At 47.5% G+C, this 14,978-nt stretch overlaps 1 protein-coding gene across 1 annotated transcript; it reads left to right on the top strand.

Moving 5' to 3' along the window:
* LOC8057726 (protein NUCLEAR FUSION DEFECTIVE 4) lies at window positions 246–2,622 on the top strand. Its single transcript, XM_002458649.2, has 2 exons — window positions 246–1,535; window positions 1,801–2,622. The coding sequence occupies exons 1-2, from the start codon at window positions 367–369 to the stop codon at window positions 2,291–2,293; spliced, it is 1,662 nt and encodes a 553-aa protein (XP_002458694.1). The 5' UTR covers window positions 246–366; the 3' UTR covers window positions 2,294–2,622.

The following is a 14,978-nucleotide window of genomic DNA, read 5'->3' as shown; positions in this document are numbered from 1 at the left end:
CGAAAGGCTCCCGCGCGCCCGAGCAACCAAACAGTCTGGTTAACTCTGCACCGAGACTGCCTGCCTGCACCTCGTTCGGCCGAAAGATACGTCTCGGCTTGGATCGGCCGGCCCCGGCCTTGCACTGACCGTTGGCCGCCGTCCTCTGTTGGGCTAGCTGATAGCATAGCGCATTGCTCTGCTCGCCCACTCGGCTAACAGCAAACCACATATATACTGGTACCTGGCTTTTGCGGCCACATCCATCGTAGTCGGGGCATTGAATTGCCGGTTCGGCTTAATTAACCGCCGGGAGCTGCATAAATACCTGGCACGCACAGCTCTCAAGTTGCAGCTGCAATCACCATAGGAGCAAGAGCAATCACCATGCCTTCCCCTTCCTCGGCCCACTGGCTGAGCCTCGTCGGGAGCATCTGGCTGCAGACCATCAACGGGCCCAACGCGGACTTCCCCGTCTACTCGTCGCAGCTCAAGGACCTGAAGCACATCACGCAGGTGCAGCTCAACTTCCTGGCGTTCGCGTCGGACGCGGGCAAGCTCTTCGGATGGTTCTCCGGGGTGGCGGCGCTGTACCTGCCGCTGTGGCTCGTGGCCTTCGTCGGCGCCGCGTTCGGCCTCGTCGGCTACGGGGTCCAGTACCTGTTCCTCGACAGCGCGGGGCTCCGGTACTGGCACCTCTTCCTGCTCACCTCCCTGGCCGGGAACGGCATCTGCTGGATCAACACCGTCTGCTACCTCCTCTGCATCCGCAACTTCGGCACCAGCAGCCGCGTCGCGGTGAGCCTCGCCACCAGCTACCTCGGCCTCAGCGCCAAGGTCTACACCAGCCTGGCGGAATCGGTGCTGCCCGGGATGGCCGCCAGCTCCAAGGCCAAGACGTACCTCCTCCTCAATGCCGTGGTGCCGATGCTCGTCACCGTCGTGGTGGCGCCGTCGCTCAGGGTGGTGGACCTCACGAGCGAGGCGAGCACGGACGCGGCATTCCTCGTAATGTTCGCCATCACGCTCGCCACGGGCGCCTGCGCCGTGGTCGGCAGCATCGGCTCCACGTCCGGCAGCGGGCTGTCGTCGAGGGAGCACGTCATCAGCCTCGGCGTGCTGCTGGCCACCCCCGTGCTCATCCCGCTGGTGCTCAGAGTCCGGGAGAGCCTCAACAAGATACGGGAAACCAAACGGGAGAATAGGATCCACGACCTCGGCACCGACGACGCCGACAACGCCGGGGCCGCTGTCGTCGTCATCGACCTAGCCGCCGCCGCCGCCGACGCCGAGAGTAATAAGGAGGGAGACGGCGTCACGGCGGAGAAACCGCAGGAGGAGATCGGCGGCCTCCGGCTGCTTCGGAAGCTGGACTTCTGGCTCTACTTCTTCAGCTACATGTTCAGTGGCACCCTGGGCCTGGTGTTCTTGAACAACCTGGGACAGATAGCCGAGTCGCGACGGCTTGGCCAGACTTCCACGCTCGTCTCGCTGTCGTCTTCGTTTGGATTCTTCGGCCGCCTGCTCCCTTCCTTCTTGGACTACTACTCCGCGAAGTAAGCAACAAGCTTCAACCTTAGCATTCTGTTCACACCACTTGCTATCTATCCTAGTATATAGTCGTCAATTTGATTGGTATAGATCCTGAGATCTTGGAGTCAGCAGTAGTCTACTCTACTCAAGACTCGGTAGTAGCTTCAGTTTCAACTTTCTAGATCGATCGATCCATGCGCGCGGTCTTTCTTAATTGACGTGCTAACGAACTTGTTGCTACAGAAGTGTTGTTGTTTCTTTGTCGTGCTAACGAATTTGGATTCGCAGGAGTGGCTACTCCATCTCACGGACGGGCTCCATGGCGTCGCTGATGGCGCCCATGTCGGGCGCCTTCTTCCTTCTGCTCAACTCGAGCGACCTGTTCCTGTACCTGAGCACGGCCGTGATCGGGACGTGCACGGGCGCCATCACGTCGGTGGCCGTGTCGGCGACGAGCGAGCTGTTCGGGACCAAGAACTTCGGCGTCAACCACAACGTGGTGGTGAGCAACATCCCCGTCGGCTCCCTCTGCTTCGGCTACTTCGCCGCCTACCTCTACCAGCGCGGGGCGCGGGGCGGCGGCACGCACCAGTGCATCGGCGACGCCTGCTACCGGGAGACGTTCGTCGTGTGGGGCGCCACCTGCGCCGTCGGCACGCTGCTCTGCGCCGTCCTCTACGCCCGGTCGCGCAGCTTCGCGGGGAAACTAGCATCAGTAAGGACACCATGCCTCGCCCGGTTAGCTAATTGCCTCACCAAGTCGTCGTCGTCGTCATCGTAGGTGGTAGCAGGCAGGCTCTCCAGAAGTTTCTGATCTGAGGGCCTGATTAATCATACACCCATCGATCGATCAAGCATCTCTGCCTGTAGGCGATGATGCAACTTTTGATCCTTCCTTCTTTTTCTTTTTTTACTTCGAGTTTCTCTTGACTGATCCCGGTGGAAGGGGGTACATAAAAAAAATGGCCTTGGGGGAGGCTGATCATGAGTAGATATTGTGCAGCAGGTTGGCCACCTTTTTCACTTGTTATTAGTGCATATAGTATATATATGCAAATATAAATATGAGTGGTACACTTAAAAGCTTGGAAGGAATTCAGGTTTTAGATCGGTGCTGATATTTATTTCGATGGCATTTGTGGATCTCTTTCCTTCTCTTCGGAGGAGGCTAGATGGACCACGTAGTACTGCACTCCACACCTTGTTAGTGCCGTGCCGCTGAGAGTGAGAGGTTGATGTATCGCGCGAGCGTGCCTAGGCGGACCCGGAATTCGCATTTCGTGCGTGAAAGAAACCATGAATAGTTTCGAAAAAATTTCAAGATTCCCTGTCATATCAAATCTTGCGGCACATGCATAGAGTATTAAATTTAGACGAAAACAAAATCTAATTATATAGATTGTCTGTAAATCGCGAGATGAATCTTTTGACCCTAATCAATCTATGATTGAACAATTTTTGTCACAAACAAACGAATGTGCTACAGTACCCAAAATCCAAAATTTTTGCCAACTAAACAAGGCCTGACTTTGGACTTGTATAGACTAGCTTGGGTATTTATGAGAACACAACTACTTGCATATGATTAGTGGTCCATAAACAGGCAGTGCTATACTGCTATTCATGGTTTCGAGGACAGTTATACAGTTGCAACAGTATTTATTTTCACAAACACAGTAGGCCTTTCGCTGAAACTCGACGGCTTATGCTGATTTTCGTTCGCTGAACTGGAGTAGTGCAGCAGCACAGTATACAAACTTTATATGGATGGGTGCTGAAATTTACCAGATATTTAAGTTTTCAGTCACCTGAAACCTGATGGATAGATACATCTGTGGTGGGAGATTACGAGTACTGAATTACTGAAAGAAAAAAAAAACCCGAAGAATACAGAACCACTGATAGTATGGTTTGGTTGTTATACGCGTGTCCAGAGTCCAGACCTAACTGTGATTCCGTACACGAAGGTGAAGTCAAGGCCGATGTTTAGTACCGGTAACTGTCCGTCAACTTCGTACTGCCTCAAGGCGCTGAAGAGTCGCCATTCCTCAGAGCGGCGCGACGAACGAAGAAACTCCCGTGTATAGAGATATATCTTTGGTTGTGCCGTGTAGCCATCTCCATATTCCGTAGGCGTGCGGTTGTCTTTGTACTCTCGTTTGGCCCCCTGACCCTGATGGAATCATACTAGCATGTGAAAATACCACTGGACACGGGAAAATGTAAGTTACGCACGCGACGCGGTGGCCCATGAAAGGTGTATCCAGGGAAGAACCGTTCAAGATTCTGGCCATTCCATCTCTGGTCACCATTAATACATGTCGAAACGCTAGATTACCACCACTTGTCGCATCTCTCGTGACTACGACCGACCAGTTAAGGTAGCTCATTTACCTGGAGCGCTCACAGTCACAGTGACCCATGTCTCATGCACCATCACTCCTTCCGACAGAAAACAGCTACTGTACTAGACATTTAGACAAACAGTGGCTCTGAAATATACAAGGCCACATAATAGAAGACACGAGCTGAGAAATTCCTATTTTTGCGACGGTGCAGGAGGGCCGGGCCAGGGGGATCTGAAAGCATGCATGTGATGGATAGATTTTAGCCATTAAAGGATCGATGGGTAGGTAGTAGAGGTCGATCGATCCATCTATCCATCCATCGGCCCTTCGTCTCGTGGTCCTCTCATCAGTCACATGTTGTGCGATGGCGCACCGTTGAGCTGAGTTCCATCTGCACGCGTACTTGGATGGATGCGCAACTGCAATGGCTATTTATTCGCCGAAAGCATGCAGAGCCGCTGCCATTGCTGTTGCGCATGGGCTCGCACCTCGCTATAGCTAGCAGTCTCCGCTGAGGTGAGGTGAGGTGAGGTGAGCCGATTCATTTATGGTTTCATGAGGAACGGTTGGCCTGATCATTCACTGCTCCTTGGACGTCGGTGATGATGGCACGTCCGATCACTCGCTTCAGTTCAGCCTGACAGGCTTGACATTGTCATAAACTCCAAATCCCCCGCCAGTTGTCCTGACTGCTCAACATTACTGTTCTTAAATCTTAGCAGCATTTTCTAAGGCCTTGTTTAGTTCCCTAAAAATTTTGCAAATTTTTTCAGATTCTCCATCACATCGAATCTTTAGACGTATACATGGAGTATTAAATATAAATAAAAATAAAAACTAATTGCACAGTTTAGTCGGAATTGACGAGACGAATCTTTTGAGTCTAGTTAGTCTATGATTAAACAATATTTGTCAAATACAAACGAAATTGCTACAGTGCTCATTTTGCCAAAAATTTTGGAACTAAACAAGGCCTAAGACAAAACCAAGGTTCAACAGTGCGTCATGGTATGGTCGATGGATCTGAGCTGAGGTACATCCGTACGGGGACGGCTCAAATTGAAGCCTCAGCAGCCTGATTCTTCCTGGGCTCCAATGACGTCCTTGGCTGTGCTCCACTGCTACAGTGTACATATATACAGACACGGACACAAGGTTGCCTGCAGACGGGAGCAGCGGAGTAAGTGTTGGTGGAGAGGCTGTAATGGTGGCGGTGGTTGTTGAGAGGGCAAATGCGCGCGCCAAAGCCAGCCACTGCCCACTGACGTGTGTGGAGTGTGCCCCTGTGCACGCACATGCATGCCCAGCTCGCGCGGACGCTGATCGGCCGCGAACCGGAGGCGTGGAGGAGGGGGCAGGGCCGCGCAGGGGGGCGAAGTGGCTTGGGGGGACGAAGTGAAAGTGTGCGGCCTTTCCCTGTCCATCGGTGTAAACGCAGATTTGCCACCGAGATCGCGTGGTTAGTTGGACACATCGTCGCCGTCCCGTGTGTGTGTTGTGGCGGACGCAATGATTACTCGTCGCTTCCTGTTGCTCGCTCGCTGATGGCCCGATCGAGTAGATTATTCGTTCGGTAATGCTTGCTGCTGCTCTGCTGCTGAAGCAAAAAAAAAAATCTCTTCAGGTATTAATTTGCATGCGTATATCGATCGGTGTTGCATGTGGTATTTGGGTGACACGTCCGATCGTCTGTCCGATGAGGATGTAACGTAACGAAGAGGACCATGCGTGTTCGCCAACATCGCGATCTATCCCACATTCCGCGTCGTCGAATCATGTGACTGTCTTGAGAGAGAGCGGGTGGAGCGGAAGTGGAACATCCGTCGTCCAGCTATCAAACGCGAGCATTACTTGCGTCCCTACCGAAGCAATTGAGCACAGTGCCTTACTACATGATAACTTTCAATTTTTGTTTAATGGACGGTTCATCCACCTCCTTTGATAGTGTTGCGATGTTTTAAAAACTGTCGTTGATGCTCCCATGCACACTTATTTATATGAAATGGGCAAAAGTTATTACTCGCATACTATTGAATCGAATTGCCAATGATATTGGAAATTTATTTTGAATTATATTGATAACCCATAACAGTAAATTATATAATTTATTATTTTAGATAAAATCATACATTTTAACTATATTGACATTACGTATCTATATTGACATTTTATTTTTTGAGCATTTTTACCTTTATACCAATACACACGTAAGGCGAGATGGGTCTCTTTACCTTGGCGGACTTGTAAGAGAGTAATGAGTGGGGCCTAAAAGGAGGCAGACAGTCGAATCAGGTCTTGTTTACTTCCAAATTTTTTTGCAAAACATGAATAGTGACACTTTCATTTGTATTTAATAAATATTGTCCAATCATGAACTAACTAGGGTCAAAAGATTCGTCTCGTCAATTTCGACCAAACTATGCAATTAGTTTTTATTTTCGTCTATATTTAATACTCCATGCATGCGTCTAAAGATTCGATGTGACGGAGAATCTGAAAAATTTTGCAAAAAAATTTTGGAACTAAACAAGGCCTCAGTTAGTGTTTTTCTCTCACGTCAAATCAGTCAATAGTATTTTGTGTCACGGTTTATCACCCAAACAAACAAAGCAGTAAGAGGCTGAAAAGCAGTGAGGACGGCGGCGGCGGCTTCCGAAATAATTTTTTAGTACGGTAGTATTTTCGTTTTTATTTAATAATTATTGTTTAACAATGGACTAACTAGGTTTAAAAGAATTGTCTCGTAAATTACAATCAAATTGTATAATTAGTTTTTTATCTATATTTAATATTCCATGTATGTGTCGTAAGATTCGATATTACAGAAAATCTTAAAAAGTTTTTTAATTTTTAGGGTAAACTAAACGAGGCCCTAGTGTGCTTCTTTTGCTTGTAACTAAAAAACTGCATCCCTAATCAGTATCCAGTTCAATCATCGAATTGGGCGGAAATCGTGTCGTGTGTACACACAGCCATCACGCATCAAATGTGTGTCGACACGAAATCACCTTTGCTGTGTGTCAATTATCGCCGCCTCAGAAGCGAACAAGACAATCAGACCTGTAACGAGCACCGGCACGGTCTCTTCCGGAGCCGCCTCCACACGATCACATCGATCGGCTGACGTAAAAATCTCATCTTCACCCGAGGCGCGCGCCATCGATCACTTTCGCGCCCTTAATTTCTCAGCTGGATAAATCCTAGACGTCACTTGGAGAAACACGATTCTGTTTTGTCTACCAGCGACGTCGTCATCATCTAAACGAGAGCGATTTGCCTGCAGAGATGGCTATCTTTTGCTCTATATAGCAGCAGTGCCAGCTATGGCGCGGCTCGCCCGGTCGTGACAGGAAACAGAACCCAAAAATGTACTATTATGTGTTGGGGAAACAGAACCCAATCATCTACTCGATTGTTTGGTTTGCGTCCTCCAAACAGGCTTCTCCGCGCGTGACGTATATCTCATTAGCATGACCACGGCGCCCACATGCGTGTTCATGCCGCTGTTAGCTAAGCGACCGATACTTAAGCAGTTAAGCATGGTCAGCAATTCTGGTGAACCAACACAAGGCTTTAGCTTCTTTTTTGGAATCGATCGGGTCTGTTCGCTGGTCTGAAAAGTTAAGACTAAAATTATTATTGATTAATTTATTATGAAATAAAAACACTGCTGACTGATAGAAAAAGTACGGCTTAAAAGAAAAGAGAACAGACTCGGCATGGCCGTGCGACGTGAGCGACATGGCCATTGAGAATGAAATTTTTTTTTTGTCACATCAGATGTGTCGGAAGGATTTCGGGAATAGTTTGTAGAAACTAATAAAAAAACAAATTACATAGCTCGTCAGGAAACTGCAAGACAAATCTATTAAGTAGAATTAATCTATCATTAGCACATGTGGGTTACTGTAGCACTTAAGGCTAATCATGGAGTAACTAGGTTTAAAAGATTCGTCTCGTGATTTTGAACCAAACTGTGTAATTAGTTTATTTTTTCATCTACATTTAATGTTCCATGCATGTGTCTAAAGATTCGATGGGATGGATGAAAATTTTTTAAATGAGTAACTAAACAGGGCCATAAGCCGTCCAGTTGTTGCATGCCCATGTTGTGCGGAGCAGTGCAGGCCGCCGCATGGGCAACGATGTATCTGAGATTTTTTTAGTTACTGTAGCATTTTTATTTTGTATTTAACAATTATTATTGAATCATAGACTAACTAATCTTAAAAGTCGTCTGCAAATTACAAAACTGTGAAATTATTTATTTATTTATATTTATATTTAATATTTTATACATGTGTATAAAGATTTAATATGATGAAGAATCTTGAAAACTTTTAAAAACTAAACAAGATCTCAAAATGAATAAAGCGCCAAATGACTTCTCTCAAGGAAAAAAAAGTGATGGCCTGACGGGGCGCCGCGTCGGCTGGGGATCGGCCCGCCTCGGTGTCTGCGGCTCTGCGTCTGCATAGCCATACTCCCGCACGGCCGCACCGCAGCATGTGCATTTCATTGTTATAAGCATGATCATAATAAGGTCTTGTTCAGTTGGTGAAAAAAATTAATTTTAGTTACTGTAGCATTTTGTTTGTATTTAATAATTATTATTAAATTTTATAATTAATTATTTTTTAATTTATATTTAGTACTTCATACATGTATCGTAAAATTTAATTTGGTATAAATCTAAAAAAATTTTGAGACTAAACAAAGCCTAAGCATTAGCACGTGTTTAACTTATGAGTAATTAGAAAAGTTATGTGTTATGTTGTGAAACTGATGGCTGGTGCCACATACACGAGGAGGCGGAACGAAAACTCAGAACCGGCAATTCAGAACCGCCGACCGCGGGTCGTGGCCCCATTGCCCGGCGGTGAAAACAACTCCTGGACGACGACGCGGGCGGGGCCCCGGGGACGACGACATGACGACGCAGGTTCTGACGACTGATGACCACTACTCCTCCCCCGTGGCCGTCCAGTAACCGCGGAGCTCTCGTTTAGGCCTTTTAATTTCACAAAAAATCCAAAAATTTTCAAGATTTTTCCGTCACATCGAATCTTTAAACACATACATAAGGTATTAAATATAAACAAAAATAAAAACTAATTACACAGTTTGGTCGAAATTGACGAGACAAATCTTTTGAGCCTAGTTAGTCTATGGTTAGACGGCGCGAAATGGACACTGTAGCTCTTTCGTTTGTATTTGACAAATATTGTCCAATCATGGACTAACTAGGCTCAAAAGATTTGTCTCGTCAATTCCGACCAAACTGTGCAATTAGTTTTTATTTTTGTCTATATTTAGTACTTTATGCATGTGTCTAAAGATTCGATGTGACGGGAAATCTGAAAAATTTTGCAAAATTTATTGGGAACTAAACAAGGCTGGTTGGTTCATGGGGATCAAGGAAAATTTTGCAGTCACGTACTAAGTACGTTCTGGCACGCTTTGCCCAGCTGCTTTTATCAGGGTTTTATTCAGTTACAATTTTTTTTACAAATAGACATTTTAATATTTTCATTTATATTTAATAAAAAACTATATAATTAGTTATTTTTTATTTATATTTAATATTCTATATATGTGTCGTAACATTCGATACGACAAAAAATTAAAAAAATATATAATTTTTTTAGAAAGTAAACAAGGCCTAGCTTTATTTTGTGGAGGACGATGAGTGAACGCCACAACTTTTTACGGTACCGGTCGTTCAACTGAGCATGCAGTGCAGCAGCTCGTGGTGTCGCGGTGACCATCAGTTTGTCTCTTCCCAAGAGCCAAGATCAGCGCCCTGGTTTTCCAGCCGAATAGAAGGCCATCTTTTAATAACACATGCCCCCGACAAGAGAAAACTGTCACATATATGTTCACAATGCATGCATGAAAGGCACGCACAGTATGTGGAAACCACGATGCACGAATGTTCCAGCACGGCGCGCAACGACGTACGTCGTCGCCAACTATCGCTGCCCGGCCGGCATCGTTCAATCGGCAAGAACAGCCACATGTTACCGTGGCTTTCAAGGCTGCTTGCCTAGCCGTTTCCACTCTTCTCTGAATATGAAATGAAATCCCTCTAGTGGGGAGCACGCGCTGCGGAAAAACAACTGCATGTCCAATAGCACGCCTGGACTAAGGTCTTCTTTAGTTCACTTCAAAAACCAAAAAAAAAAATCAAGATTTTTTGTCACATCGAATCTTACAGCACATGTATTGAGCATTAAATATAGATAAAAACAAAAACTAGTTACACAGTTTGACTGTAAATCACGAGACGAATCTTTTAAGCCTAGTTACTCCATGATTAGACAATGTTTATCAAATAAAAATAAAAATAAAAATACTACAATATCAAAATCTAAAAAATTCTGAATCATCCTCCCTCTATCTCTAAACATATGTCGTTTAGATATTAAAAAATATTATTATTTATGGTATACAATTGGTATCACTAAAAAGATCTTTGAAAAAAATATTATTATTTATGGTACACAACTGGTACCACTAGAAATATATTTAAATCTAGTTTTTTAATAAATTTATTTAACAAATGTTACATGTATTTTCACCGCACACCAACGGCGACTGTTATTTAGCGACGGGGAAAGTACGTACGTACGCGCCTCAAACGGGCCAGAAAAAAATGAGCTGGCAAAACAGATCCAAGATGTCTTCCTCCTCATTGACAATGTGCAGATGGTACATTTTCTTCACTGGATCAACTCAGATCCACTCCAACGAGAAATCAAACCATCCACGTAAAAATTCATAAACACATCATCTACCATGAATTGGAGGGTAGCATAGATAGACAGAAGACTCAATGCAACAGCTTACTCTCTAGCTACTCACATTCAGATCAGCTTGTGCTAATTACAATCATGTAAACATTATATGCTCCAATTGTGACCATGTTTCCAGTTGCCCTACTAGAGAGTTGTCCCTCTTGCAGCTTCATGTTGCAAATAAAGTTTGTGCCTTTTATAAAAAAAAACGTCAAACACCAAGTGTGACAATATTAGCGCAAAGTAGCAAATAAGCCAACAATCCATGCTCGAATAAAACATATTAAGATAGATTTTCATTTTGTATGGGAACAAGTTGCTCCCAAGTGTTTGGACATATCAAGTGTTTACTAGCTAGCTCTGCCTATCAAATAGCTGATGAATTTACCAAGGCTCTCTCTACTCAGCAAATGCAGCTGTTCATGAGCAATCCCAACTTAACAGTTGCATTGTGATTGACGGGGTTGTTGAAATACACGTGGCAAGGCGGGATGTTGCACATGTACAGGTGAAGTGCTTCTCGAGAAAGGTTGTTACACGCCTCCATGTATAGTCTAGACGATATCCTCTAGTTTGTTGTATGTTTGTGTTGTAATTTAGATTTGTCTGGTTGTTCAAGTTGTTCGTTGTCACGCTACAGACGGTTTCAAACTATATTAATGTAGAGCTGTGAGCTAGAGAAGACATAATGTTACACCATTCTCACATATGCTACGCGTGGATGAGGAAGGAACTCGGCCCATAATCCTAGGACCACAAGTCCGGCACGCCCGGCCGAGGTCATGGCGCCACTACGTGGCGGTGAAAACCACGCCTAGACGACGACACACGGGCAGGGGCCAACAGACAATGATATGATGCAGATCGTGACGATTGACTACGGATGACCAAATTGGGCCACCACTCCTCTGCCCGTCTAGTAACCGCGGAGCTTCTAATATGCGGCAACCTGAGTGTTGGTTGGATCATATCGGTCGCATGGCGGCCGCCGGCCATCCGGGCGCGGCCGGGGTGGTGGTCCAGATTCAAGGCATGCGCGCTAGCCCGTCGTTCAATGGGAGATGGCGGGGCGCGACGCGGCATGGACAGATTGGCTGGTTCACGATGGTCAAGGAAGATTTTGCAGTAACGTAGTACGTCCTGACAAGCTTTGCCCATTTGCTTAGGCAGGTAGTGTACTATTTTCGTTTTATTTAATAATTAATATGTAATTATGAATTAATTAAATTAAAAAGATTGGTCTTGTAAATTATTCTATATTTGTTGTTTTAGTGTTGCAAATAGTATATATTTAATATTTTATATATGTACGTGTCTAGATATTCTATACGATGGATGATAAAAAAAAATGCTCTGAAACAAAACAAGGCTTATTAGCTTTATTTATTGGACGGGGACGGCGATGAGTGAACGCCACAACCTTTTACGGTACCGGTCTTTCAACCGAGCATGCAGCAGCCCGTGGTGACCATTGGTTTGTCTCTTTGCATCTCCCATTCCTTTTACACCGCACGCACGCACGCACGAAAGTACATAGCCGCGCATCCTAGCCTAGGCTTTTACGTAGAACGTGTATATATTACGAATGTAAAGCGACGAACGTCGAACGGGCGAGATTGTATGGACGGGACGGAGCCGGGCTCTGCGTGCGCTTTATGTTACGGGACGGTGAAGAGTCCAGGGCACGGCAGGCCAGAAAAAACGAGCCGGCCGGCAGCAAAACTAGGGCCTTGTTTAGTTCCCAAAAAATTTTACAAAATTTTTCAGATTCTCCATCACATCGAAGACGTATGCATGGAGTATTAAATATAAATATAAATAAAAACTAATTGCACAGTTTAGTCGAAATTGACGAGACGGATCATTTGAGCCTAGTTAGTTCATGATTGAACAATATTTGTCAAATACAAACGAAATTGCTACAGTGGTCATTTTGCCAAAAATTTTGGAAGGCCTAGGAGAAGTCTAGCTCGTCCGGTAACGTCGGTTTAGTGGTACGGTGGAATCCGTAATCCGTTCATGGAAAATGCCGGGTCCTTTTTCCGATCGCGTGAGGAAAAAAGGATCGTGGTCGTGCATGAGTGCAAGCAAAGGAAAGGCCGTCTGAACTCGGCTCACTACATCTCGGGCCGTGTAACATAACATAAATAAAGCGAAAAGGAAAGGGAAAGTCGAGCAGGAGCAAGCGGAGATTAGCGTGTGACTGCGAGAGGGCACTCACCCGCGGCGGGGCGGGGCGCGCGCGACAGGCCGTAATGCGCGAGCGGGGAAAGGAAAGCAACTGCCGCGGCGCGAGGGCTCGACACGGGCAGAGATTGCGGGTGTTATTCCTTGGGCCGATCAGATCTCCGGGTCGGCTTGCGCGCCGACCCGGCCGGCCAGCAGCCCCGCCTAATTGCTTGCTCGTCCGAGAGGGCAAGGGCTTTTCGTAAATGTGAGCCCGCGCCACCGCCCGTGCCGCTGTCCATGGCAAAGCGCTGCCCCAGCCTCAGTGGAGGCGGCGCGGTGGGTCACGGCCGGCGCAGCCGCACCACCACAACCACGGGACGACCCGGACGTACGTACGTACGTACGTGATCTAAAACAATCGAGCGTGCGCCGGCTTACGGCTTTGGGCTTTGGGTGGGAAGACATACGGGGCGCGCGCGCTAGTCACGGCGGGTGGGTTGTTGGTGACGGACCTGGGTGCGGTTCGTTGGGGAGACCGAGCGGTGGTTACGTTGCCAGCCAGAGACATGAGCCGATCGAGCGAGAGAAACAAAAGCCAGGTGAGCTGGCTGACTCATGCATTTTTGTTGCCCCGAGTCAATCGCGGACTCTGGTACCAAAACCCAAAATGCTTGGGTATGTACGTTGGAGACCGTGGCGGCCCCGGCCCCGGCCCCGGCCCCGCGCGGGTCATGATTTCCAGTTCGCGGATGCGGCGGGGCCGCCCGTGTGACGGCGACGTACGGCCGATCACGCTGGCCGGGCCATCGATCCCACAGTGGCGTGCGTATGATAACGCTCGCTCGCTCGTACTCTCTCTCCCCTGCTGGCACCGGGTCAACCAGCATTTAAGCCAGCTGAGGCGCGCGGAAGCGGAGGAACAATGAATTCGAACGAGGCGATGCCGACGTACGTACGTGCCCCGACAGCGGTCGTGGCCCCGTGGGGGCGCGCCGCGCCGCGGCCGGCCGGTGACGACGCTGACGCCACCGTGACGCCTTGGCGACGTCACAGGCCACCACTAGCATGTGCTGGTGGCATGCGACCGTGCGAGGAGCAGTAGCTGAGAAGAGAAAATCAGGAGCCATTGGATGAAGTGGAGCAACTCGTAGCCCCAAAACTAGGCATTACTTTTAATTTGGGTGCTCTCCCTACTTTTTGGGGTTCAACTTTTTTACTTCAACTCCAACAGTAGCACCCAAATTTGGGCCCCCAAACCTATTCCAGAGAGAATGACAGAAGAGACCCACTTGTCACTGTCGTTTTCTTCTTCCTCTTTCTTCTTCTTTTGGACATGGACACAATTAGAGCATCGAGCCGGTTACCGTAGGGTGTCATGCACATGCAAGAGTAGAGAGAGAGGGAGCATGCGCTAGGGCTAGGACACGCGATGGAGAATGGAGGCTGCCCTGTTGGGCCAACAGGAATGGGATCTGGGGAAGAAATATGGGTGCCCAGCCAAATATGGAGTCTGGAGTACGGGCCCTGCTGGAGTAATATTTTTAGCCTAGACACCCATATTTAGCTATTGGGAGTTGAGTAGGGACTCTGCTGGAGTTGCTGTTAGTGCTCGGCATCCATGACGAGCCATGCGGAGAGAATTAAGGGCACAGCACAACGCCGGCTGTGTTCACGTGTGCGTGTCGCGGCCACTTGGATCGGTCTCGTCTTCCGCCTGGCACTGGCACAAGCAGCAGCTAGCTACCCTACCCAGCGGTTGGCCCCGTTCTGAGGCTATATCCAACAAACAGGTCGATGGATCACCTCAAACACGGCCTTGATTGCCACAATTCTGGAGCTACACGCGCATTCTTCGCTTATTAGCTTCTTGTTGCAACCGTGAGACCATGCATGCAACACAAATGATATCTTTGGATCCCCTACAACATATGCAAACCGATTGTCGTACAGTACTGCCTACACCAACTGCTGCCGAGTAGCATGCATCATGACTATAGCGGGACATGTCCTGCTTCGTAATGGTCTGTCGATATATGTGTGTGAATCACGCTGATGCAGGTGTGATGCGTGCTGTCTGTGCTGGTACGTCTATCCGTGCGTTTTGGGAGAGAAGCTACAAAAGGGCACCTTTTAGATCGTCAGAGAGGGCCTT

The sequence above is a fragment of the Sorghum bicolor genome, chromosome 3 (assembly GCF_000003195.3).
Source record: "Sorghum bicolor cultivar BTx623 chromosome 3, Sorghum_bicolor_NCBIv3, whole genome shotgun sequence".
NCBI classification, from domain to species: domain Eukaryota; kingdom Viridiplantae; phylum Streptophyta; class Magnoliopsida; order Poales; family Poaceae; genus Sorghum; species Sorghum bicolor.
This window is presented reverse-complemented; position numbering and strand designations above follow the sequence as displayed.

Coding starts and splice junctions, on each gene's coding strand:
- LOC8057726 (XM_002458649.2), top strand. CDS start 367: ATGCCTTCCCCTTCCTCGGCCCACTGGCTGAGCCTCGTCGGGAGCATC. Junction 1,536..1,800: donor TTGGACTACTACTCCGCGAA/GTAAGCAACAAG, acceptor TTGGATTCGCAG/GAGTGGCTACTCCATCTCAC.